The sequence below is a fragment of the Chanodichthys erythropterus genome, chromosome 21, assembly GCF_024489055.1.
Source record: "Chanodichthys erythropterus isolate Z2021 chromosome 21, ASM2448905v1, whole genome shotgun sequence".
NCBI lineage: Eukaryota > Metazoa > Chordata > Actinopteri > Cypriniformes > Xenocyprididae > Chanodichthys > Chanodichthys erythropterus.
Window position 1 is genome coordinate 18,786,771 of NC_090241.1, and position 25,798 is coordinate 18,812,568.

The 25,798-nt window shown below is 37.5% G+C and overlaps 1 protein-coding gene across 4 annotated transcripts in view; it reads left to right on the top strand.

Moving 5' to 3' along the window:
- lpp (LIM domain containing preferred translocation partner in lipoma) overlaps positions 1-25,798 on the top strand; it is a 231,867-nt gene that overhangs the window by 93,453 nt on the left and 112,616 nt on the right. For all 4 annotated transcript variants that reach the window (XM_067374511.1, XM_067374514.1, XM_067374512.1 and 1 more), the window contains 2 exons: positions 12,159-12,265; positions 23,120-23,242. In XM_067374511.1, coding sequence (XP_067230612.1) covers positions 12,159-12,265; positions 23,120-23,242 — 230 coding nt within the window. The remainder of the gene's footprint in view (positions 1-12,158; positions 12,266-23,119; positions 23,243-25,798) is intronic.

Consider the following 25,798-nt stretch of genomic DNA (forward strand, 5'->3'; position numbering starts at 1 on the left):
AGATATATAATATGTGTGTGTGTGTGTGTGTGTGTGTGTGTGTGTGTGTGTGTGTGTGTGTGTGTGTGTGTGTGTGTGTGTGTGTGTGTGTGTGTGTGTGTGTGTGTGTGTATATGTGTGTGTGTGTGAGAGTGATCAATTTAAAATGTTTCTTTTAATTGACCCCTGCTGATCCCAAACTTTTGTAATGTATGTATTTATTTGTCATATATTATTGGTCACTTTTTATTAGGCATTTATTTATTTATATATTTAACTGTCCTCTTACTTTTCTGTGTGTGCCAACTAAAACTCGCATCACATCTCTTTCTGTTCCAGTTTAATGCAAACTGACACACATTTTTCAAATTCCTACATCTTAATTTCCTTCGGCTAATCTGTGCTTTCATTTTTCAGAATTGATTTCTGTTATGTCAATAAGCCTCGGAAAAAAAAAGAAAAAAAAAACATAGCTGAATTTCATATTTGCTTTTGCAATACATGCAAGTTGAAGGTTTATGAAAAATTAGGGCAAATCAAACTTCAGTTTCATTTGTGACAATCTCATTTGGCTCCTTATGTTCTTGTTTGGCTCGACTGAAACACAAAACTCTAAGCAGTGGTCTGAATTAAGCTGACTAAAAGCTGTCATGTCTTTAGGATGCATGTCATATGTTACTTTTCCATCTTTAAAACAGGGTCAATCATCAGCCTGTCACTGGAAATGATATGTCATATTATTGAGTTCAGTTCCCATTGGCATCAGACCCGGAGATTACTGTATTAAGGCATCTGTAAAGTTCGTGACATGTCCCTTAAGTACTGCTAAGAGGATATGCATCTAATTCTTGTACAAAATTCAACTTATGTTTCAGTTAGAGACATTTACTCAGTTTTTAGGTGGTAAGTGGCTTAAAGTGCTGTTTTTACATTGTCTACTATGCTGTCTAGCCAACGATTATCATAAGGCAGGATTATCTGTCGGTGATGAAATGAATGGAAACACTTGAAAGTGTTGGAAACACTTGCAAGTCTTTCCTCCAAAACTAGAGGACTTTGAGTAGCAGTTGAGAATCTTTCCTCCAGAAACAGAGGGCAACTTTGAGAAGCTGCTGACAAACAACTTGCAGATGAATTTTATTTTCTCTTAATGTTTTTGTTCTATCACCCCCCCCCCCCCCCCCATCAGATTTTCTTTTTGTTTTTTTTCTTTTTGTTTTTTTTAACTATTCCTGTCTCTCTCCCTCTACATTTTAGCTGGTCATCAGCTAACTGACTACCGGCTGTTATGTCAGACTCCCCACATAAGTCTCTCTGTAGAAACCTGACAGGAAAGCCACAAATGAGAATCTTAACGTTCCCGTGGAAACCACAGGCATATGCTGCTTACTTTGACAAAAGGCTGTGCAGACAGCTCACATACTTAAGTGTTTTATTGTTAATCCTGTCCATTTCACCCATGCAAGGTTTTCGAATAAATTTTCTTCTGTTCTTCACTGAATGTTTTTAGAACTTTGCTCGTACCTTTAGGAAAATCTTTATGAACTTCTTACGAATGGCTTTTTTATATTTACATACTTTATATATCCTACAAAGTTATATTAACTATTCCTTTTTTTTATTGTTATTATTATTTGATAACGATTTTAGTTTCATAATTCAGTCAAAGATAATTCAGTCAGTTCTCCTCTGGCCAACGAACGGACACAGTGTGATTATGATTTAGGCTGCATTATAAGTCATAAGTCAGATTGTTGTTTGGAAACGCTCAAAATATTTCATCTTGTTCCTTCTACTTGAAAAAACAAAAACAAATATGATGATCCTTATGTGAGGGAATTGCTTAAAATTTAAAGCATATAAAGGTATATATACAGGTATATTCGTGTATAACTTTCATATTGAGTGTGGGGAAAAATAGCGCATGTAAGTGTGATATACATTTTTTATGACGACATTCTGTTTCCAAAATGTAAAGATTAGCATAATTCTGTCATTGTACCAAAGCCAAAACAAATGAATAGAATATTATCTGGAAAATATTTTAAATATGATGCACATGTAGAAAAAAATAAAATGCTCCCCGCCCCCATAAACTATGTCCCCCCCATGCATATTTCTGTCAAATATATTTTGTATTTGATGTGCTCTAAGATAACTCAAAATTGCTTTGTTTTGCCATGGCACAGCAGATTTCTTTGTAGATATATGCCAGTGGTTTTGAAATCAACATCCAAAGTCTGAAAACTAAGAACATGTTATTACGGTACAGTACCGCTAGCATATGTACCCTCCATAAACCTTGTTGTTTCGCAACTGCACAAACATTCAAGGCCCAATACAAATTCCGACTAAATCAGAGACCATGTATACACAGTATAATTTGGCACCCATTTGGATTGTGTGTCCTTGTGTGTCCTCACATAAACCTTTAACTACCATGTGACCTGCCTGCCTTAAATTACGTAGCGAATTCCCTCCACTTGGTACAAACCCCTCATTCTCATCAAGCTTGCATTCCTCTTTTATGTTTAACCAATGGACTGCACTGCTCTCTACTGATACCTTCAGCATTTTTGGATTGATGTTTCACTTTTCATCCCAGTCTGAATATTTTCACTGAAACCTACATTTTGTCTGTTGCACTTTGTACAGAAACCCCATGGTTCTGGACTGAAGCGACTTTTCGGAATATGTCTACCTGCAGATTTACAAGATCCATCCCTTCATGTAAATTAAATATACATGGCTACGCTATGAGTTTCCGTTCGCCTCTCTAAATCAAAATTATTCTCATTTTACATCCCTGATAGATTTCATTTAAGATGCATTTTTTCAGAGCTCTCACTTTTCACTAGTAGTGAAGAAATTGTTCATCCCGGTACTTTTGAGGTCCTTTTTATTAAAGATCACACTGCTGGGACTGTGGATTTGAGGCCATCACCTCTCCATTTTACTTGTTCCATTTTGCTCCCGCACAATATTTTAATCCCCCTTTTATTTCTCTAAATTTCAAAACTCTATGTTCTGTCCCTCTTGAATTCCTTTCAGATCTCCACAAACCAGCATTGTCAGCTACTCTATGCTTCGAGAAGGACATCTCCAAAAACCTCAAACCCAGTGTGGCGTTTTCAGCCAGACGAAGCCATAAATCAGTCTGTTGTATATTATAGCTCATTAAGAGCAGGACTAAACCTCAGAGCTGCAGCGGATGCTAGAGAGAATACGGACGGATAATTACAGATAAAATAACGCATTTAGCGCTTCTCCCTGCAGTAGCACATTTTGAGAACTTCTCCGCAAAGATAAACCATTGGAAATGTCACATTTGTAATTATAGCACTTTATTCTTTTAGCACTCTGAAGGATTATAGATTTATGTCTTTTTTTATTATTTTATATTTTATTAGTTTAGTCATTTTAGTTTCTTTTAAATGCTACTTAATTCTGTTCTAAAGCATTTTAATGATAAAAAAGACTATTAATGTCAGCAAAATAAAAGGTAAATATGAGTGTTTTTTTATTTTTACAATTTATAATTTTGTCATCAACCAGCACATTTTTTTTTGTTCATTTTGTTTGTGGTTTGATTTTTATACGTATTTTGGGATAGGGCAAAGATGTTAATATAGTGGGTGGACTTTTTTTGACAGATGAGTTTTATATCAGTGATACGACTAAACTGGAGATCCTCGCTGCCAAATACACCCAGCCATTCATTTTGTTTACTGCGGTGTGTTTAAATGCCGGTGCAAAGATGCTTCTGCTTGAACTTCTGCTGTAAATCAAATTCATTGGGGAATTTGGAGTGCAGACAAAAATGTCAGTGGATCTAAATATGTACCAAATAAACGTGACGTCCTGCACAGATTACAAAAGTGACATTCCACGGAAAGCTCTTCTGAGTTTATGACTGAATCTGTCAGTGTGGAGATTTTCATCTCATAAACAGTATGAGAATAGATGTTCCTTTGAAATGGTATCGTTGTCAGTTGCTACTGTGTCAGTATCAATGCCAGATGGACAGAGGTTGCACTGAATTCAAACAAGAGATTTGTATATTTCAAAATTAAGTTCCTCTTGTTCACTTTCAGCCTCAAATAACTTCTGTGCATTTAAACGAATACAAAGAAAAACCTGTTGAATTTGCGGAATGACATGATTATAGTCATTATTATACTGTATGGATTATAATTATTATATTACAGCATTAGTTCTAGCTCTTAGACTTTTCAGGCCAAGTAGCTTTGATCAAATAAAAACCTAGACGTATCAATGTTCCCTTTTTTAATCTGGGGAACATGCAAATATTTAGTCATCTAGCATGAAATTTGGTCACATATGTGAGTGATTTACTTACAATCTAGAATGTTGAATATGTTCCTTTTGCAGTCCAATTCAAACATTTTTAATAATAAATAGTTTTAGGAATTTGATTTTAAAACTTCTCTCATCTGTCTAGAAGCAATTAGAATTGCTTTGCCAGTATGATTATGTCTTTAGCAGGGCACTCTTTAATTTAGCATTCATTAAATCAAGCATCTGGATGCTTATTTTGAGGGCGAGCAGAATAATATCTGGACTTCTTTGTCAATCGCCACCCTTTTCAGTGCAGAGAATAAAATTGTGTAGCAGGCCGTGTTATAAAATGAGCATTTACTGTATGCAAACACATAATACATCTGCATAAGCACATGATTGACCACTTTTTTTTGGGTCACATCTGAGAAATGCATACATAATCGTCCCGTTACAGGAAGTGTATTTCATCTCTGCTCTTACGCTCCACTGGTTTCATCTAAAGCCTGTTTTTCTTTTTTCTTTTTTTAAACTCAACCCTTAACAACATTCATGTTCCTGATTACCAATTATACCTCTCATGGTCCTTTCAAATAACTTTAATTACTGATTAGAATTCGGCTCTCACAAAGCCGGTACTTGAGTGTAATTGCTCAATAAAGAGTTGAGTGGAAATGTGTGGTAATAAGTAGGTGTTCCTGCTGCTTGTCTCATTAGCGAGTAAGCACTGCCTTTGCTTCCCGGTCTGCATAAATGGAGACTCTCTCATTCATGGCACAGGGGCCCCCTGGTTTCTCCATAGTCGAACCAGCAACCGGATAACATGTCCCAAACTCACTGACCTCACACCAGAGACGACTCACTAAAAACACATATATAATGTCTGTACTTGTTTTCATAACACTGTGTCACAAGGCAGAAACCTATTTAGCATTAGCTGTGAGTGACGTAAACCTCAAAGTTGTCAGGGAAAATTTGCCCATTATGTGATGTTACATGTTTTGCTCATGAAGTTGACCTGATGATTCATCGGAGGCCCTGCAAGTGTTATTGTTTGTTCTCATGTGTGAGAAGACAACGACAGGTATTAACTCTGTTCTAATACTTGAGCTGCCTTGCCATATCTGCCTACATAAACAAACTGAAATGGAACCTCATAAGTGACTTGTGAAGCACACTACTTAGGGAACTCTGTGCTTCGAATGAATGATGCACTCTAATGAAACCAAACAAATGGAAAAAATAAGTTTATTTATAATTAAAGTCCCCCTGAAATCAGAATTTAATTTTTAATTTTTTTTTTAGCTTTTGGCATGAATATTTTAGCCTTCAGGTTATGAATAAGCTGGTGTGTTCCAAAACAATGATACAATTCGCATTAAGGAGATGTAAGCATTCAAAACTTAGGGCCCTATTTTAACGATCTAAACACAAAGTGTAAAGCGCATGGTGTAGGTGCACTCAGGCCATGTCCAAATCCACTTTCCCTATTTTAACGACAGAAAAACGGTCCGTGCGCCAGGGTGCATTTTTGAAATGGGTTGTCCCTATTCTCTTAATGAGTAATGGCCGTAACGTTCAATAAACCAATCAGAGTGTCATCTCCCATTCCCTTTAAGAGCGAGATGCGTTCGCGCCATGGCGGATTGCTATTTACATGGCGGAATTTGTTGGCGGAAAAGCTGAACGGCTTTAAAGCGAAGAAACCGATCTGCTCGTGCGCGAAGTTAAAGGGGGCTTGCAAATAGCTCCGCGCAATGAGTTAGTTAATATATATGTGTGTGTATTGGCATGATTGTTCAATTAATTAGCCAATTTTGTTCATCATTATAAGTAGTAATAGGCTGAATCGAAAATAGGTAGCCTAATTCTAATACACGCAATGACTATTCATCATTACATTTTTATATTTATGTAGCCTACACAATAATATTCTTTTACACTGTAATCCTTTTGTTTTTAATATTTGGCATGTTTGTGTGATGCACATCCCTGTGTGTAATAAGCAAAGTCAACGTGCACTGTGGACTCGCCCAGAGGCGCAGTTTCTACCAACGCGCTCTAACAAAAAAATATTGCGCCACTGACTTTAGACTTTAGACCAGGTTTGAGTTGGTCTATGGCACAGTCTGTTTTCAGCTCCTTAAAATAGCAATGTGCCGGCAATGCGCCTGAACACACCTCTTTTTTTAGTCCAGCATTTACTAATTTAAGGACGTGGCGCTGAACGGGAAAACGCGAACGGCGCCAGACGCAAACTAGCAAACACACTTGTGCTGCACTTCAGCTTCTCATCAGATCTTTTGTCCAATCAAATGCTCTCTAGAATCTATAGCGTCCCGCCCCTCCTACACTATAGACAGACACAGAAGCTAGGGCTGAAATCGGTCACTTGTTCACACATTTACAGTTTTTTTTAAATGGTGAATAGCACATAGGGGATAGAGAATGATTAAGTCTAAATATGCTTTCCATTGAGGCGAATTAAGTCGCGCACAGTCTGCTCTGGTCCAGAGACACGATGGCACAGAGTGGATCATATCTGCGAGTTGGTGCAGACCACAAAACGTATCGGACCCATTTGAATTCTCCACAGAGTGCTATATTTTAAGAGATTAGGAGGAGAAACGGTTAGAGATTATAAGGAATCTGAGGATTTGCCGAGCTGTGATAGAAACAAAGAGCTATTGGCTATTTTAAAAAAGAGGAGGGGCTGTTCTGTATGTCCCACCCCATCTTCCTGTTTCAGTTGAAATTACGTCAACACATTGAATAATGCTACGCGTTCCAAGGCACTGTTCAAAAAACGTCATGCTTTTGAATGCCTTATGCTCACCAAGGCTGCATTTATTTGATCAAATTTACAGTAAAAAAATTATATTGTAAAATATTACAATTACATATATTTATTGCAATTTTTCTATAATAAAAAAAAGTGATGGCAAAGCTAAATTTTCAGCAGCCATTACTCCAATCTTCAGTGTTACGCGATCCTTCAGAAATCATTCTAATATGATAATTTGCTGCTCAAGAAACATTTATTAATATTATCAATGATAAAAACAGTTGTGCTGCTTAATATTTTTGTGAAAACCATGATGCATTTGTTCCTAGAAATACAGGTTCTGGTCATATAATTAGAATATCATCAAAAAGTTGATTTATTTCACTAATTCCATTCAAAAAGTGAAACTTTTATATCCTATTCATTCTAGGGGTGAACCTGAATAGTCGACGATTCGAATCTTCGATAGGAGGAGCCTGATTCGACTACCAATCTCACAGTCGAATCGTCGCAGAGGTCTTATGAGACGAGATATGGGGGCGCAATATCTGATTTTACATAGACATACCGGTTCTTTCCCAATAGGTTAATATACAGCCTGTTATGTTAATACTATAAATAAAAATGTGAAAAGAAAGAAGCTTTTAATAAATATTTTTTTAATGTGCATGAATAAATCCAACCTGTGACCAATTTAAGTTTCACTTCCGTGATCCGTGACCGGCAGATGAGCATCTTTACGGCAGGGGTTAAATCTTCAACAGTGTCTGGGATAAAGTGTACAATTGGATGCACTTTGAAATGGTAAAAGATGATCAAAAAAACGTATGATGCAAGTTGTGCCAACAGCTCATGTCCTAGAACTCAACAACGACAAACACTGTGGCACGCTTCTGCCGGCCAACGAGCTGACTATAGCGCGCTATTTGAAAAGACTCAAACGGACACAGGCAGATCGTGTGAAAGACTGGATTTTTGTCTCTCAATCAGGTAGGGTGGCTATAAGTGAGTTCAAACTATTTCAGTCGGATGTAATTTGATTTTTTTGGATGCTGTGAATGTTTAGCTAAAAAGACTGCCACTCCAGTTTAGTGTTTATTGTCTCTGCAGTTAAAAAGACAAGTTGACAATTCTAGCTTTACTTTCCTTATTTTAATAATTTCTTTAATTTTAATTTATTAATTGATCACTCTGGGTTATCTAATTTAACTATTTCTGGCTTGTGTTTTGAATATATGTTCCCCTGCACTTCAGGCATTTTGCAGTTTGACTTGATCATATTTCATTTTTTAAGTAGGCTATTTTCATTTATTAGAACGGTATATTCTGTTCTAATTAAATTCTATAAATTAATGTTTGATAAAAAAAATTACATTTTGTTTAATTCAATTATTATTATTATTATTATTATTATTATTATTATTTTGGTGCATCAATGTTGCGCTGTAGATTAGTTAAAGCTTGCTCGCACAGGCAATTTAGCCGATGTTTTTTATGATTCAACTATCAGTCGAATATAGGCAATCTGATTCGAATCGGATTCGACTATGTAAATCCATAGTCGAGGACACCCCTAATTCATTCATTACACACAGACTGATATATATCAAATGTTTATTTCTTTTTATTTTGATGATTATAACTGACAACTAAGGAAAATCCCAAATTCAGTATCTCAGAAAATTAGAATATTACTTAAGACCAATACAAAGAAAGGATTTTTTTGAATTCTTGGCCAACTGAAAAGTATGAACATGAAAAGTATGAGCATGTACAGCACTTAGTACATAGTTGGGGCTCCTTTTGCCTGAATTACTGCAGCAATGCCGCGTGGCATTGAGTCGATCAGTCTGTGGCACTGCTCAGGTGTTATGAGAGCCCAGGTAGCTCTGATAGTGGCCTTCAGCTCTTCTGCATTGTTGGGTCTGGCATATCGCATCTTCCTCTTCACAATACAATAATTTTCTATGGGGTTAAGGTCAGACGAGTTTGCTGGCCAATTAAGAACAGGGATACCATGGTCCTTAAACTAGGTACTGGTAGCTTTGGCACTGTGTGCAGGTGCCAAGTCCTGTTGGAAAATGAAATCTGCAACTCCATAAAGTTGGTCAGCAGCAGGAAGCATAAAGTGCTCTGAAACTTCCTGGTATATGGCTGCGTTGACCTTGGACCTCAGAAAACACAGTGGACCAACACCAGCCGATGACATGGCACCCCAAACCATCACTGACTGTGGAAACTTTACACTGGACCTCAAGCAATGTGGATTGTGTGCCTCTCCTCTCTTCCTCCAGACTCAGGGACCCTGATTTCCAAAGGAAATGCAAAATTTACTTTCATCAGAGAACATAACTTTAGACCACTCAGCAGCAGTCCAGTCCTTTTTGTCTTTAGACGCTTCTGACGCTGTCTGTTGTTCAAGAGTGGCTTGACACAAGGAATGCGACAGCTGAAACCCATGTCTTGCATACGTCTGTGCGTAGTGGTTCTTGAAGCACTGACTCCAGCTGCAGTCCACACTTTGTGAATCTGCCCCACATTTTTGAATGGGTTTTGTGTAACAATCCTCTCCAGGGTGCGGTTATCCCTATTGCTTGTAAATTTTTTTCTACCACACTTTTCCTTCCCTTCGCCTGTCTATTAAAGTGCTTGGACACAGAGCTCTGTGTACAGCCAGCCTCTTTTGCAATGACCTTTTGTGTCTTGCCATCCTTGTGCAAGGTGTCAATAGTCGTCTTTTGGAGAACTGTCAAGTCAGCAGTCTTCCCCATGATTGTGCAGCCTACAGAACTAGACTGAGAGACCATTTAAAGGCCTTTGCAGGTGTTTTGAGTTAATTAGCTGATTAGAGTGTGGCACCAGGTGTCTTCAAAATGGAACCTTTTCACAATATTCTAATTTTCTGAGATATTGAATTTGGGATTTTCCTTAGTTGTCAGTTATAATCATCAATGATTATATGAATGAATGTAATATACAAGTTTCACTTTTTGAATGGAATTAGTGAAATCAATCAACTTTTTGATGATATTCTAATTATATGACCAGCACCTGTATTCTAGAATCGAAATCATTTATTTGAAATAGAACTGTAAAAGCCTTTACTCTGACTTTTGATAGTTAATTACTAAAAAATATTAATTTTCAAATTTTACAAATTTAGTATGCATTTTTCTTATCCACCATTTTTCTTTTCACCAAGCATATTGAAAGGCATTATGGATTTGACTTCTCTCTAAAAAATATTGTATATGTAATTCTGCCCTATAATGTGGCCGAAACAATATCAAATTTATATCAACCTTCACACTGGCAAGGCTGCATCTCCTAAGTACTCTAGGCAGCTCACTAGGTATTGGAAAAAAACTATTATTAGTATTATCAGGTCTCCATCATGTTTGTTTTGAGTGAAAATGACTGTTAACTGTCGTTGAGAGGTTACAGACTGCTGCCATTAAAAGAGGTCAGTCTAACTGGTCATTATTTACTTCGTAATTTACTGTATATTTTGTGGACATTCACGCTTAGAATTTTCTAAAAATCGTATGTTTTCATGACTGAATTTGTAGAAATTCATATGGATTTGACTCCAATTTGCCAAAATGTAAAAAAATAGTTACATATTTTCTCAAGATCGGGCTGATAATATCTGGTCTCAATGTCTGTTCTTAGCCACATTTTTTTTAAAGACTAGCTTCCTCTTCAGTTTGCTCTGTAGTTCAAGGCACTGTCCCATACCTCCCTCTCTTGGTCTCTTTTTGCCCCGTTCTTCCAGGCCTCCTCAATAAATCATGCCATCTTTGAAACATTTACATCTCTCGTGTTGCCCTGAATTGAGAAATCCAAACATCATTGGATGTCGGAGAGGCATAAGATATTAAGGATCTTAAGATATTAATTTTGTGTCAACTTGCAACTTACAAGTGACTTTAGGATGTAAGATAAGGCAGAGAAAAGTACAAATAGAAATCACAGGAGGAGGAGAAAGAGGGATGTAAGACACTTTTCCTTCTTTATTTTGTTGCAGTGCTTGAGTTTTTACAGAGGTCACAAGGTTATTACATAAACAGTTCACCTAAAGTGCTCTTGTGCCTTTGGGGAATGTTTGATGCCATGTTCACAGCAATTTTATGTTGTACAAAAATTAGACATGTGACATTTTCTGTCTGCATTCACATTTCAGGATTTTAGACATTTCAAGACCACAGTAAATTAATTTGGCCAGTAGACTTGGGTAAACAAAATTTCTGACATCAATTAAATCCAAATGACAGATAAAAATACTGAAAAAATAAACAGGGCTAAAAAAAAAAAATACATTAAAAGTCTCTTCAAAGACTCATGATACAGCAGTGAACTCCTATTGCCTCCCCTAAAACGCTGTAATTTGGAAAGCTCACTTGTGGATTTGTACTTAGATGGTCAAATGATTCAGTCCAAAACTGGATGCCAAGCATGGCCAAATCAGAATATAATTTGGCTAGCAGATTTTGATCCTGCCTGAAACATGAAGTGGAACCCAATCCCTGGATTAGCTGTGGACTTTACAACTCTGCGATTGGCTTATTGCCACACACTTGGCTGGACAAATGTCCCATCTAACTTGTTTTGAGCACAGTACTTAGATTTTCAATCTGTACAAACACCTACTTACTACAGCTTAGACCTTCTTAGTTAACCAAATAGTTGCTGTTAAATGTACAGTATTAATCTATCAGTGACAATATGGTAAGTGTGTGTAAGCCTCCCTTCCTTTCAATTTCTACACTCTCTAACACTTTTAAGTACTTACACAGGCTGACATTTTGTAGGAGGCTGTAGATATAAAAAACTGTAGTAAATCATCATGTCATGTGAAAGTATCATATTCCCTAAAGCTTTCATCTGGCATTCTTGTGACATCTAGGTGTGTCAGATATATGTAAGCTTGATCAATCAGATTTTACAAAAGTTTTCCACCCACTCCGACCTTTTGTGTATTGATTCATCCCTGAGGAAGAGAGTTTATAGGTCACTTATTGGTGTCTTGCCTTTAAACATGTTTGGTTGATTAAACTTTGTCTTGCTGTGTCTCATTTTTTATTTTTTTTTACAGGGGACTATCCTCCACCTCCTCCACCTGCCATTGACACCAGCGGGCTCCCACCCCCTTCCAGCTTCCCACCTCCTCCGGCCATGGATGAGACCTCCCTTGGCTTTCAGGTGAGATTTACCGGTCATCACAATATACAGTATACCCAAAATGTAGGGTCCAAAAGTTCATTTCATAAATCTGTTTAAAAAAAAAAAAAAAGATATTAACAGCATGAAAATGAAAAACATTTTAGTTTCTTGTCAGCAACATTATGTACTTAATTTTTAGTATTTGGTATGTCTCCCTTTTTCCTTAATTACATCATGCACTCAAGCTGGCATGAACTGCACAAGCTTTTGCAAAACAAACATGATTTGTGAGTGTTCCAAATCATGTGCTTCAGTGGAAGCAAAGAAATCTGATCTTTTGTTCGAAGTTCACACGGTGAACAAATTTGCTTATTTAAATAGTGACCTGAAATGCGGAATCTCAAATTCTTTGTCTTATTTTGTGTTTTTATTATTATTTTGTTTGTTGTTGCCAAAATCCCAGAGCTTTCCAATTTTAAATCAGATTTCAAATCCTTGATTTTCAATGTGATCTTAGATTTTTGAACCTCAATATAAATTCACAACACTTGTTTGGTCTGTGTATCTTGTGGTCATTTGATTTTATACTTAAAGGGATAGTTCACCCAAAAATGAAAATTTGATGTTTATCTGCTTACCCCCAGTGCATCCAAGATGTAGGTGACTTTTTTTCTTCAGTCGAACGCAAATTATGATTTTTAACTGCAACCGCTGCCATCTGTCAGTCAAATAATAGCAGTAGATGGGAACTTCAACCATAACAGTAAATAAAACTTGCTTAGACAAATCAAAATTAAAACCTGCGGCTCGTGACGACACATTAGTGTCCTAAGACACGAAACGATCGGTTTGTGCGAGAAACCGAACATTATTTATATAATTTTTACCTCTAATTCACCACTATGTCCAACTTCGTTCAGCTTCCTGTTAGTGAGGTCAAAAAACGCGCTCTGGTGCCAGAAGTGATGTCTCGCCCATATACTTCAATGAGCGCGAGACATCACTTCCGTTGTCAGAGCGCGATCAGACCTCACTAGCCGGAAGCTGAACAAAGTTGGACATAGTGGTGTATTAGAGGTAAAAAATTATATAAATACTGTTCGGTTTCTCGCACAAACCGATCGTTTCGTGTCTTAGGACATCAATGTGCCGTCACGAGCTGCAGGGTTTAATTTGGATTTGTCTATGGAAGTTTTTTCGGCTCTTATTGTTCAAGTTCCCAATCACTGCTATTATTTGACTGACAGACGGCAGCGGTTGCAGTTAAAAATCATAATTTGCGTTCGACTGAAGAAAAAAAGTCCTCTACATCTTGGATGCACTGGGGGTAAGCAGATAAACATCAAATTTTAATTTTTGGGTGAACTATCCCTTTAAAGTTAGAAATTACAAACTGTTGTTTTGTTTCGTTTTAAGAAACAAACGAATGAGAATTAAACTAAATTTTTTGGGAGGCCCTAAAAATGCCCCTTCTCAACTCACTCGGTCTTCTGTACTGCCTTAGTCCCACCCCACAGTATAATAATTAATGTAGTTAATAGTAAAACTATGCAAATTAGTCTCTATATTAAGCGCAATAACTTTTCTTTAAAATGTTTGGCTTATTTTTATCTCTTATAGAGCAACTACACCACACTTAAACCTACAGTAACACTGTGTATCAACCTCGTTGTCATCTTAAACACACTCTGGTAGTGAAAAGCCTGTCCAAATTGGTCATATAAAATGTTTATGTGTCCACACATGAAAAAATTGCACAGTAGGTAAATAATATTTCAACTTTGGATTAGAAGCTTAGACAGTGTATCATCCCCACTGTGATATTTAGCACATCCATGTAAATGACTGAGAAACAATGCTTTAAATCCTTTTTGTAACAACATGTTAAGGTGAAACGGAAATCATCAATAAGCAACTGTAATATGAATGGCAAAAGAATTACAGTAAAATATAATGGGAATACAGTTAGGCTATACTAACACAGGCATTATGTCTATTCAAACTGAGGAGGCATTTGCCTTTTTTTTTTTTCTTTTTTTTTTAAGTTTTTAAAATGCTACAAAATGGCATAGAATAGTGTTTAAGTACGCAAATTTGGACGCACATAATGTTTGTGATAGAAATGAATGAAAAGCGATGTAAAATTAATCTAACCTGACTTCTCAAGGCCGGGACACACCAAGCCGACAGTCAGCTGCCAGGCAATGTCGGCCTGTTTTTGATCGTCGGTTGGCTTAGTTTTTTCGTTGTTTTTTTTTCGCACCGTTGGCTGTAGTCAGATGCTGACGGTTTTTTGGGCCGATTCAGCATGTTGAATTGGCGTTGGGGCGTCGGTGAGAGAGAGAACTCTGATTGGCTGTTAGCTTAGCGAACGAGCCGGTGTACAAGAATAAAAGTGAAAGCAAAATATTTTCATAATAACATGAGCCGACTGGAATGAAGAAAGCGATCGGCATGATTGATATTCAAAATGGTAAGCAAACAGTGCTTTGTTTACAGTTTGGATATCTGCAGTCGTAGTTTCAGTTTCCCTTTTTGAAAACCGGAAATAAGCTATTGATACTTGCTGATATAGACGGTTATTTCCTTACACACAGGCGCAGAATGCATGTGTTATTTGACAGTCGCCTTTAGTCCTTTTGTTGTGTTCAAGCGCAGCTTTTTGGCTGAGACGCAGCCGATGAGAAGTGAGTCATCTTTCGTCGCCACTTGTTCTTTGACGTCGGCTTGGTGTGCCCCGGGCTTTAAAAACAACTGTAAATTCTGAAATAGATCAATCCAAAATGAACACATGTTGAAAATTATCCAGTAAGCTGTCGATTCATTAAATGATAAACTGTTTCCCCACAAAAGCAGTTTATTCAGCATAATGAAGCCTCACTTCCATTGACATCCATTCAAAAAAGGGTGGCTTTGGTTGCAGTACAGAAGATTAGTCAGACGAAAGGGGTCCAAAAATCTGGCTTAATTCTAGATATTCTATTTCTTAAACAGAAAATCAAATGACCTGAAGGTACACGGACCTTGCTTTAATACTTAGAGCAAACTTCAGATCCCTTTTCATGCGTGTTAAAGATAAACAGACAAAAGGCCAGCCAAGTCTGCAACTCTTTTTGTGGCTGTTTACCAGGCGTGTGCCCTAGTTGTTTATATTTCTCTTTAGTTCATTTGGCACCCGTTTAGGAATGAGTGAGGGCACAGAGAAGGCTGACACCTATTGGTTCATCTCGGTCATTTTCCCCCTTCAGGGAGTCAGTCCCCCCTTAGCACTCATTGTCCAGGCATTAAACTACAGCCTCAAAACTGTTTCTGACTAATATTCATTGGAATTACACATATTGAATGTTTAATTATTTAACACGAACCGTCTGTATGCCTTAGATGAATCCATGGACTGATAAAAATGTGTAGAAAAAACTATTCACATTATTTAGTTGAATGGCCTACTGCTAGAACAGTGCAGAATAAGATAGTTTTTATTTTCCGTCATTGTTTTTGCTTCAGCCTGTTGATAATGTGTCTGTGAAGTTGCAATCTGACCAGGTTTGCTGCAGGACAGGATTTAGTCACCGATGGGTGACGCCGAGACGCCGCTGTTTATTTTTGTGAGACGCTTGTAAAGTCTTCATCAGTGGCTCAGCAGTTTTTTTTTAAATAAGGCCACTTTATCTGCTGCTCAGAATGTGACTACAGGCATGTTCTCTGCTCTAATAAAACCCTCCACTGGATCGCTTTCCCACGAACGCTGCTCTGCAAGGGAGGAAGCCTGTCCATGGGGAATCAGCGCGTTTGTTGATCTAGCTCTATGGAGTCAGCGTACGGCAGACGGTGTTATTGGCGGATAATTAGGCTAGTACAGAAAAGACATCAGACTGTAGAGGCGAGGATCTCGATTCCTCTGTAGAAATGAATGGCATACAGGAATCAGTTTAACCGGCTTTACATCTCAGACGAGAGGAGATCAGTGACAAAGGATGGTTTGTGACATAGAAAAGAATCCACAGCAAAGCACATTTTGTAGTATTCATCATGCTGTTCCCCTGAAGACCCTTAGCTCTTGATTCTGATAACAGTACTTGTGCCGTTCATGTGAGTGAGAGTACTTTACCGAAAACGAGCGGCAATCCGTTCGACCCACAGCTTTCCCTAATTCCAGTTTTCTACATCTTTCATGAATGAAAAAGGGGATGTTGAATTATTTCTGCATCTAAGCAGAACTAACAAGAGGAAGAGGCCGGAGTGCCGCGGTGAACATGAATAATCAAATGATACTTGGCCTAAATTATTTTGTTTCCCGTAACAGAACACGTAGCAACACATGCAGTCTTTATTTAACTTCACTTATCTGTCTCTGTGGTTTTTCATTAAACTCAGCACTTAAATCAGCTTCCTCTCTTCAAACGGTGCTTACCAGAATGCAAAAGGATGGCTTACATAACCGATGGAAGTGCTTCATTAGATTGCTATGCATTTTCTTTCATAACACTATGTCCTTCTATTGAACTGACTGTCCAGTCCTCCAAATGAGATTAAGATAATTCACCTAAAACATCTCACAACAATAGGGGCTGAAGGGAAAATGCTCACATACTTGTGTAATGGCTCTTTGTACAGGATTTTTTTTTTCTTTCTGCAAATTGTTGGTCTTTTTGTGGCGTGTGCATGACTCAATCTTGGTTGCTATAGGAACATGCTTAAAAAAATAAAAAGTCTTGATCCTTTTATAAATCGCAGCACGCAGTATAATTAATAATGAAACAATACAGGGAATTTCACTGTGGAAATCCTCGGAAGTTGTTTTATATCGCATAATCGTATGGAACTCACTGTGTATTTATCTCCCTTAAACTGTTCTGAAACCGTTCTAAATCAATTGGCTCAACATGTGCTGAAATAGTGCTACGGCATGTGTATTTATTTATTTACATTTAACTGCTGCCATATTTTTTTTTGCTCTTACTGTAAGCAATTTTAATAGATGTGTACATTTTCTGTCAATCATAGCAGCAGTTATTGCTCATATTTACATTTGAAAGATGCTTTTATGAGCCAATTCAGGTTTTTTATGGTCCAAGTAAATTGTGTGAGATCACTACCTAGAATTCAGAACAAACCCAGAAGATCAGGAATTGAGCCAATAGCATTCGTCATTGTATTCATGTTTGTGCCGTTACCTGCTTTGCATAATTTATTTAGTGAATCTAGTGCTAAACAAGTCAAACAGCAGGTGCAATTCATTCTTAATTAATCCCCCCTGGTCTGTTTGCTTTTAGTTCAAGTTCAAGTTCATCTTAGTTCAGGACCTTGGCATTAATGATGCAAATCTCTGTTTGGCCTTTCCTCTGATTGTTTGAGAAGCTTTTTAGGGCCTGCTCAGCTCCAAGTAGAGTCATGTTAGGGTTGTAATAGGTTGTGACAGGTAATCCAAACCGATAAGTTTCAGTAAGAGTCAGTCACTGATCCTGGCCTATGAGCTTAGTGCCTCGAGCAATCCTGAGACCTCCTCTCCTCTCCTCTCCTCTCCTCTCCTCTCCTCTCCTCTCCTCTCCTCTCCTCTCCTCTCCTCTCCTCTCCTCTCCTCTCCTCTCCTCGTAAAGTATAGAGCCAATCAGTGCAGAGTATGTGTATATATATGTGTGTGTGTGTGTGCATATACAGTGGCAAGAAAAAGTATGTGAGCCTTTTGGAATTTCATGGTTTTCTGAATAAATTTGTCAGAAAATGTGATCTGATCTTCATCTAAGTCAAGGGTATTGACAAACATAATGTGTCTAAAAATAATTACACAAAAAATTTCTGATCTTTCATGTCTTTATTGAACACACTCATTCAACATTCAAAATGGCAGTGGAAAAAGTAAGTGAACCCTTAGAATTAATAACTGGCAGCAATAAACTCAACCAGGTGCTTCCTGTAGCTGTGGATCAGACCTGCACATCGTTGAGGAGGAATTTTAGCCCATTCTTCCTGGCAGAACTGCTTTAGCTCTGTCATATTCTTTGGACGTCTCATGTGTATGGCACTCTTCAAGTCAATCCATAGCATCTCTATTGGGTTGAGGTCTGGGCTCTGACTTGGCCACTCCAAAAGGCGGATTTTGTTTTTCTGAAGCAATTCTGTTGTGGACTTGCTCCGGTGTTTTGGGTCGTTGTCCTGTTGCATCACCCACCTTCTACAGAGTTTCAGCTGATGTACAGACATTCTCAGATTATCCTGAAGAATTGTCTGATATACTTGGGAATTCATCTTCCCCTCAATGATTACAAGATGGCCAGGCCCTGATGCAGCAAAGCAGGCCCAAATCATGATGTTTCCTCCACCATACTTTACAGTTGGGATGATGATTTCATGATGATATGCCGTGCCCTTTCTACGCCAGATGTGTGTTTTTTCCAAATAGTTCAATCTTAATTTCATCAGCCCACAAAACATTTTGCCAATACCGCTGTGGAGTGTCAATGTGCTCTTTTGCAAACTTTAGGCATGCAGCAATGTTCATTTTAGTAATCAGTGGCTTCCTTCGTGGTATCCTGCCATGGTTACCTTGCTTGTTCAGGGTTTTACGTATAGTAGACTCATGAGCAGAGATGTTAGCAAGTTCCAATGATGCCTTCAAGTCTTTGGCTGTCATTCAGGGGTTGTTTCTTTACCTCATTGATGAGGTCTTCGTTGTGCTCTTGGTGTCATTTTGACTGGGCGCCCACTTCTTGGTAGAGTAGCAACAGTCCCAAAGCGTCTCCATTTGTAGATTGTTTGCCTAACTGTAGACTGGTGAATTTTAAAATCTTGAAATAACTTTGTAACCCTTTCCAGCTTTATGTAAAGCGACAATTCTTGATCGTAGCTCCTCTGAAAGCTCTTTTTGGCGAGGCATGGCTCACATAAGTGTGTTCTTCTTGTGCAGAGCTAACTACAAAAGTTTGAGGGGTTTTTATCAGTCAAAGTAGCTGTAGTCCACACCTCCAAAAGTATCTTAACGAGACTCCAGGTGTGCTAAAACCTGACTACAATTAGCTTTTTTGAGGTCATTAACTCAAGGGTTCACATACTTTTTCCACTGCCATTTTGAATGTTGAATGAGTGTGTTCAATAAAGACATGAAAGATCTGAATTTTTTTTGTGTAATTATTTTAGACACATTGGGCCCTATTTTAACGATCTAAACACAAAGTGTAAAGCGCAGGTGCACTCAGGGCGTGTCCAAATCCACTTTTGCTATTTTAACGACGGAAAAACGGTCCGTGCACCGGGGCGCATTTTTGAAATGGGTTTTCCCTATTCTCTTTATGAGTAATGGCCGTAACGTTCAATAAACCAATCAGAGTGTCATCTCCCATTCCTTTTAAGAGCGAGATGCGCTCGCGCCATGGCGGATTGCTATTTACATGGCGGAATTTGTTGACGATGAGTCAGTTAATATATATGTGTGTGTATTGGCACGATTGTTCAATTAATTAGCCAATTCCGTTTATCATAATAAGTAGTAATAGGCTGAATTGAAAATAGGTAGCCTAATTCTAATACACGCAATGACTATTCATCATTACATTTTTATATTTATGTAATGATACACAATAATATTCTTTTACACTGCAATCCTTTTGTTTTTAATATTTGGCATGTTTGTGTGATGCACATCCCTGTGTGTAATAAGTTTCTACCAACGCGCTCTAACAAAAAAATATTGCGCCATTGACTTTAGACTTTAGACCAGTCTATTTTCAGCTCCTTAAAATAGCAATGGGGCGGCAATGCGCCTGAACACACCTCTTTTTTAGACCAGCACGCCCATGGGCGCACTAACTGGCGCAATTGCATTTACTAATTTAAGGACGTGGCGCTGAACGGGAAAACGCGAATGACGCCGGACGAAAACTAGCAAACACACTTGCGCTGCGCCTTGCGTCGCATTGCGCCGGGTGTATTATAGGTCCCATTATGTTTGTCAATGCCCTTGACTAAGATGAAGATCAGATCACATTTTATTACAAATTTATTCAGAAAACCATGAAATTCCAAAAGGTTCACATACTTTTTCTTGCCACTGTATGTGTATATAAGTGTATATATTCATCTTACTATAGTATTGACAAAAGGGGCAGTTTATTTCTATTATGTTGATATTTATATGAATTTATATTTTTTATGAATTTATAAGTGGGTTTGCTCAGCAGAAACATACTGGGGGTGTCCCTTTCATTCTGCATGCACAAATTATTAAGATTGTTTGTTAAAAGTTACCACAATTTATGTCACGGCCACAGTGTTGAACTCACTAAAGCTACTTGCAAAATCGATGTCAATTCACATAAAGGGCCTTTGTTTATCTAGTGTCATGTAAAGATGAGGGGGGAAAAAAAGAAGCCACAGAGGACAAGAAGAAATATCAGTGTCCTTCAGCTGTGTGGGGAGAAGGGTGTTGTGCCCCCTTTGATGAGGAGAGAGAACACTGTCAAAGTCTACCCCTCACACCTTTTTTTTTGTCACATGGCTGCCATTCCTCAAATGCCTTTGATAATTTTGTTCTTTGCTTCTTCTCCGACATAAAGGACAAGAGTCTGTGATTTCAGATGTATTGCTCATCCAAGACTTAGGGCCTCTATTTTGATGATCTAAGCGCATGGTCTAAAGTGCACGGCCCAAGTGCACTTAGGGCGTGTCTGAATCTACTTTTGCTAAGTTAACGACGGGAAAAATGGTTGGCATGCCCGGCGCATGGTCTAGAGGGGTTGTCCCTATTGGGTGTGTTTTGGGCATAATGTGCAATAAACCAATCAGAGTCTTATCTCCCGTTCCCTTTAAAAGCCATTTTTGCTCGCGCCATGGCAGATTCGCTATTAAAATGGTGGAATTTGCAAGCAGAAAAACTGAACGCTTCTCTAGCGAGGAAACGGATCTGCTCGTGCGTGAAGTTAAAGCGTGTGAGCAGACCATCTACAAGACAAGCCAGATTCCACCAAAGCATTTTTATCTTTATGCACACAATAATAATCTTTTACAATGTAATCCTTTTATTTTTAATAGGCACATATTACTAACGCACTCTTTAAATAACTAAAAAATAACTAACGCCTTTGACTTTAGAGCAGGTTTCAGTTAGTCGATGGTGCAGTCTATTTCAGTTGCCTCAAAATAGCAATGCGCCTGAACACACCTCGTTTTCAAACCAGCATGCCTATGGGCGCACAAATGGGCGCAAATGCATTTGCTATTTAAACAAAGTGGCGCAGGTCGTGAAAATGATAACTGCATTGGGCTGAAACTAGCAATAACACCTGAGCTGTGCTGCATTGCGCCGGATATATGATAGGACCCATAAACTTTAGGGTCTATTGTTATGTATAAGGTTTTTGCTTAACAACAGTTGAGAAGACCTTAGTTTGCCTTACATTACATTGTACTAGAAACCACAGTCAGAGTAATTTGCCAATTTACTAAACAGTTGTGCCACACTGCCTAAGTATAGCGCACTGAGTAAATGACCCTATTCCTTTATATACATAAAATAAATAATAAAGATGCAGTTTAGACATACGGTGACTTGAATGAACCACTTGAATTACCCCCTGTGCTAAAAATCAAGTTTTTAATGTTGTTTATATGTCTATGTGGTGTTTTTAATATGCTTTAAGAAAAACCAAGTGCAAATTCATCAGTATACTAAAGGAAGCAAGGGTGTAGTTACATTCAAGCTATTTTAAGACAGGAAGAAATTATTTTCACACGAAAAAAAAACAAAAACATTTAAACATGTCATTTCGGTGATCAAAGGTGAGTTTTAAGGGATGCAATTGTTGATCATAGGGGGACATTAAATCATATCTTAATTTGTCCTTTGTTATGACAAGGCAAGTTTAATTCAGGTTAAAATTTTACATGGTGCGACTCCCCAAAAACATAATGATATTTGTGAATTAATAATTCATTTTAATAATTTTAATAATGCACCACAGATAGAGCTGTGTGTGTGTGTGTGGCCAAAGCTTAATAATGTGTGTGTGTGTGTGTGTATATATATATATATCCATATATATATATATATATATATATATATATATATATGGAATACTTATCTTATTGCTGGAATACTTAAGTTCACTAGATTGTTATGCTTTGTGTAATTTATAATGCAAATAATATTCTCATACAAAAAGTATTGATGTGCTTACCTGGGGACTTGGTGAGAACACTGTGCACGACACATGAATCAAGTGAGACCCGATATTTAGATTAAGTGAGGTGGGATATTTATTTATGGATGTGCCGTGCTACCTTAGTGTAAACATCTTAAAAAGAAACCTGCAACTGGAGTGTGAATAAAACTTTGTGAGAGTGAGGCTTTGTTATTGTCAGTTTGGGAGACAGTGAAACTTTTAAGTAGAGTGAAAACAGATAAAGCGGACAGAGAGAGAAAGGGAGAGAGAGCTAAGGGGTGATTCAATTAATATGAGATGAGCTGTCTCACCAACAAAGCGTTATTTGTTGTTTGTTTTTTTTTTTCTTTCACATCATTAAGATTTTCTCCTAAAGACTTTCTCCCAGACAATCATGTCTTATTGTTACAGGTTTACACTTTCAGTCAATTGTCTGAGGCCACGATTAATTTTAATGAACATGTAAAGACAAAATACAAAGACAAAAAAAACAAAAAAACAAAAAAAAAAAACATTACCAATTGCTCTAATGCTGAAGGTATTGTGTAATAGTAGCCCACAGTGGAATATGTGCTGTATTTGAACATTAAATTGCCTTTCTTTGTGTATAATATTTAGTTATTTTTCTTTCATTTTAGCTTGCATGTTCAACTGTGATTAAGTGGGTTAGCTGATTTAGAGCAGCCCTCTTTCAAAAAGACCTCATTTCATTACAGGTTAGTGTGTCTGTGTGTTTCAGATAAAAGGACCTGGGAAAACTATAGAAGAGAGACGTTCCAGTCTGGATGCTGAGATCGACTCCCTGACCAGCATCCTTGCTGACCTAGAGAGCAGTTCACCATACAAACCGCGCACGCCGCAGGTACCGTCATCACAAACACACAATAATAATCTTTTACAATGTAATCCTTTTATTCTTAATAGGCACATATTACTAACGCACTCTTTAAATAACTAAAAAAAAAGATGGCGCCTTTGACTTTAGAGCAGGTTTCAGTTAGTCAATGGTGCAGTCTTTACAAATCACCTTCAAACAAGCATTGCTTGAACATATATGAAGTGAAACCCTGAAAGCTTCATAGGTTTAGAAATTGTTGCAATTGTTGCATTTCATATTATACAATTGTTAATATTGAGTAGCTAACATTTTAAACACAATATTGCCAGATATTCTCCTCCTCCTATGAAAACACAACATACGAACCATATGAACCAACATACATTCTCTTATGTCATACAAGGCATCCCCATCCACAACCCTCACACTTTGTATACATTATCTCACATATCTCCTTTCGTCGCAGATTTGCATCCAAGGTTCGTACAAGTACTGAGAATGCAGTCCTCCTATGAAAATATTTCCAAATGAAACCAAAAAAGAATCCACCGTTATGCCTCTCGGTGCATCACACAGTAGTGAAGTTTAGTTCCTGAACAAATCAGTGTATTTGAACAAATTGGTTGAGTGAATTCAGCGACTCCTAGTCTCCTACTGAAACAATGTATCATGTGGGCAATCAAATTTGAGGACCAAAACTATAAGTTTAAATATTAGATTATCCTTAAAATTTAATGTGGTTCACAGCAAATTTCTCCATTATAGTGGAGAAAGAAATATTTTATGCAATGAAGATTCACTACGAATATTCATGCTTGGTGTAAATATGGTCTTTGGAGAAATACAGTATGTCATCCATCCACAGTGTCATCTATAATTCTGTGGAAGTTGCAGACTTGTGCCTGTGAAAAAGAACTTAAAATCTCTTATTTATTTTGATCTCTATCTTATTTATCAGCCTTTATTTCACTCCCACAGTGAATCGATTTGAATGCGGAGGCTCTTCTTAAAAAAAAAAAAAAAAAAAACACGCTTGGAAACCTGTTATCACATGCTTAAAAAAGATTAACCAATTTAGGTTGCACATCGAGACAGATGAAAAGCAAATCAAAACGTGTAAGTGTACCAGTCATTTCTCATTTTTGGAAAGTGTTATAGTCTAAAATTATAATGACCCATATCATTAATAGATATCAAATGAAGTTAAGAGCAGACACTCAAGTTGAGCCCTAGGGCACTTTACTAAATAGTTCAACACACAATGAATGTAGGCCAGTGCATTCGGAGTCAATGCTGTCGCATTTGGAGCAACCACAAGTCCCTCCTGTTGGCAAACAGCACCACAGATAGAGCTCGCCTTATTACATGGCCAAAGCTTAATAATGGAGAGTGCTGTCTCTGAACTAGAAACACCCTGCTTTTGGCAAGCGGTCCATATTCCTCTTTTCTTCTCTGGGGTCGGTCTATTCCATTTGCTGATCTCTAGAGTCCTCGACAGGCACTCTTTTAAAATTATTATTGAGCATAAAGTCTGCACAAACACAACTCTGCAAAAAAAATTTAACTAGAAAACTCTTAAGCTTGAATGGAGGTCTGTAAGTATTTGCGATACGTTGGTAGCTAATGTCTGTTCTTATCCATTTGTTGATATTTTGCATGGAGAGGAAATAGTTATTCATGCAGTCAAATTCACATCAGTGTAACTTTTAACTAGAAAAGCTAAATTTGAAGAAAAAAAAAACTTTAAATGTTGACTTGACAAAACGTTTTGAAAATGTTTAAAGGGGCTGGTTGATTATGATGATTTTTTTAACTTTAATGTTGTGTGTAATGTTGCTGTTTGAGTATAAAAAACATCTGCAAAGTTACGACGCTCAAAGTTTAATGCAAAGAGAGATATTTTCTTTTACAGAATTAACTTCTTTCTGAGTCTCTCCATCAGTGTACGACACCAGTTTGAGCAATGTAAGGCTGAACACCGTTACTGACAATCGTCATTTTGGCTGCACAGCAAAATCCCCAGAGTTAAATCAACTCTGCTCAGAGTACATATGGTCCCTCTCTAAATAGTGTTAAAGTAACACTGAAGCAGGGTTAAATTTAATGAGATAATAAAGCAATTAATAAGGCTGTGACTTAAGTCACTTGTAGTCTTTGTGTTCTTATTTCTTCAGTGATTCTGCTTGTTAACAGCAGGTGTTCATCACTAATGCACAATCATTACTTAATTAATTACTTTATTATCTCATTAAATTTAACTCTGCTTCAGTGTTATTTTAACACTATTTAGAGAGGGACCATATGTTCTCTGAGCAGAGTTGATTTAACTCTGAGGATTTTTCTGTGTGCGTGAGATTCTCCAGCATTGTTGTTGTTGAGCAACCGAAGCATGAGCTGTTAAAGCTCAGAACGGCAGCTCATTTGCATTTAAAGGGACACACACAAAGCTGGTATGTGTTTTTGCTCACACCCAAATAGGGGCAAATTTGACAAGCTATAATAAATGATCTGTGGGGTATTTTGAGCTGAAACTTCACAGACACATTCTGGGGACACTAGAGACTTAAAAATAGATCTTAT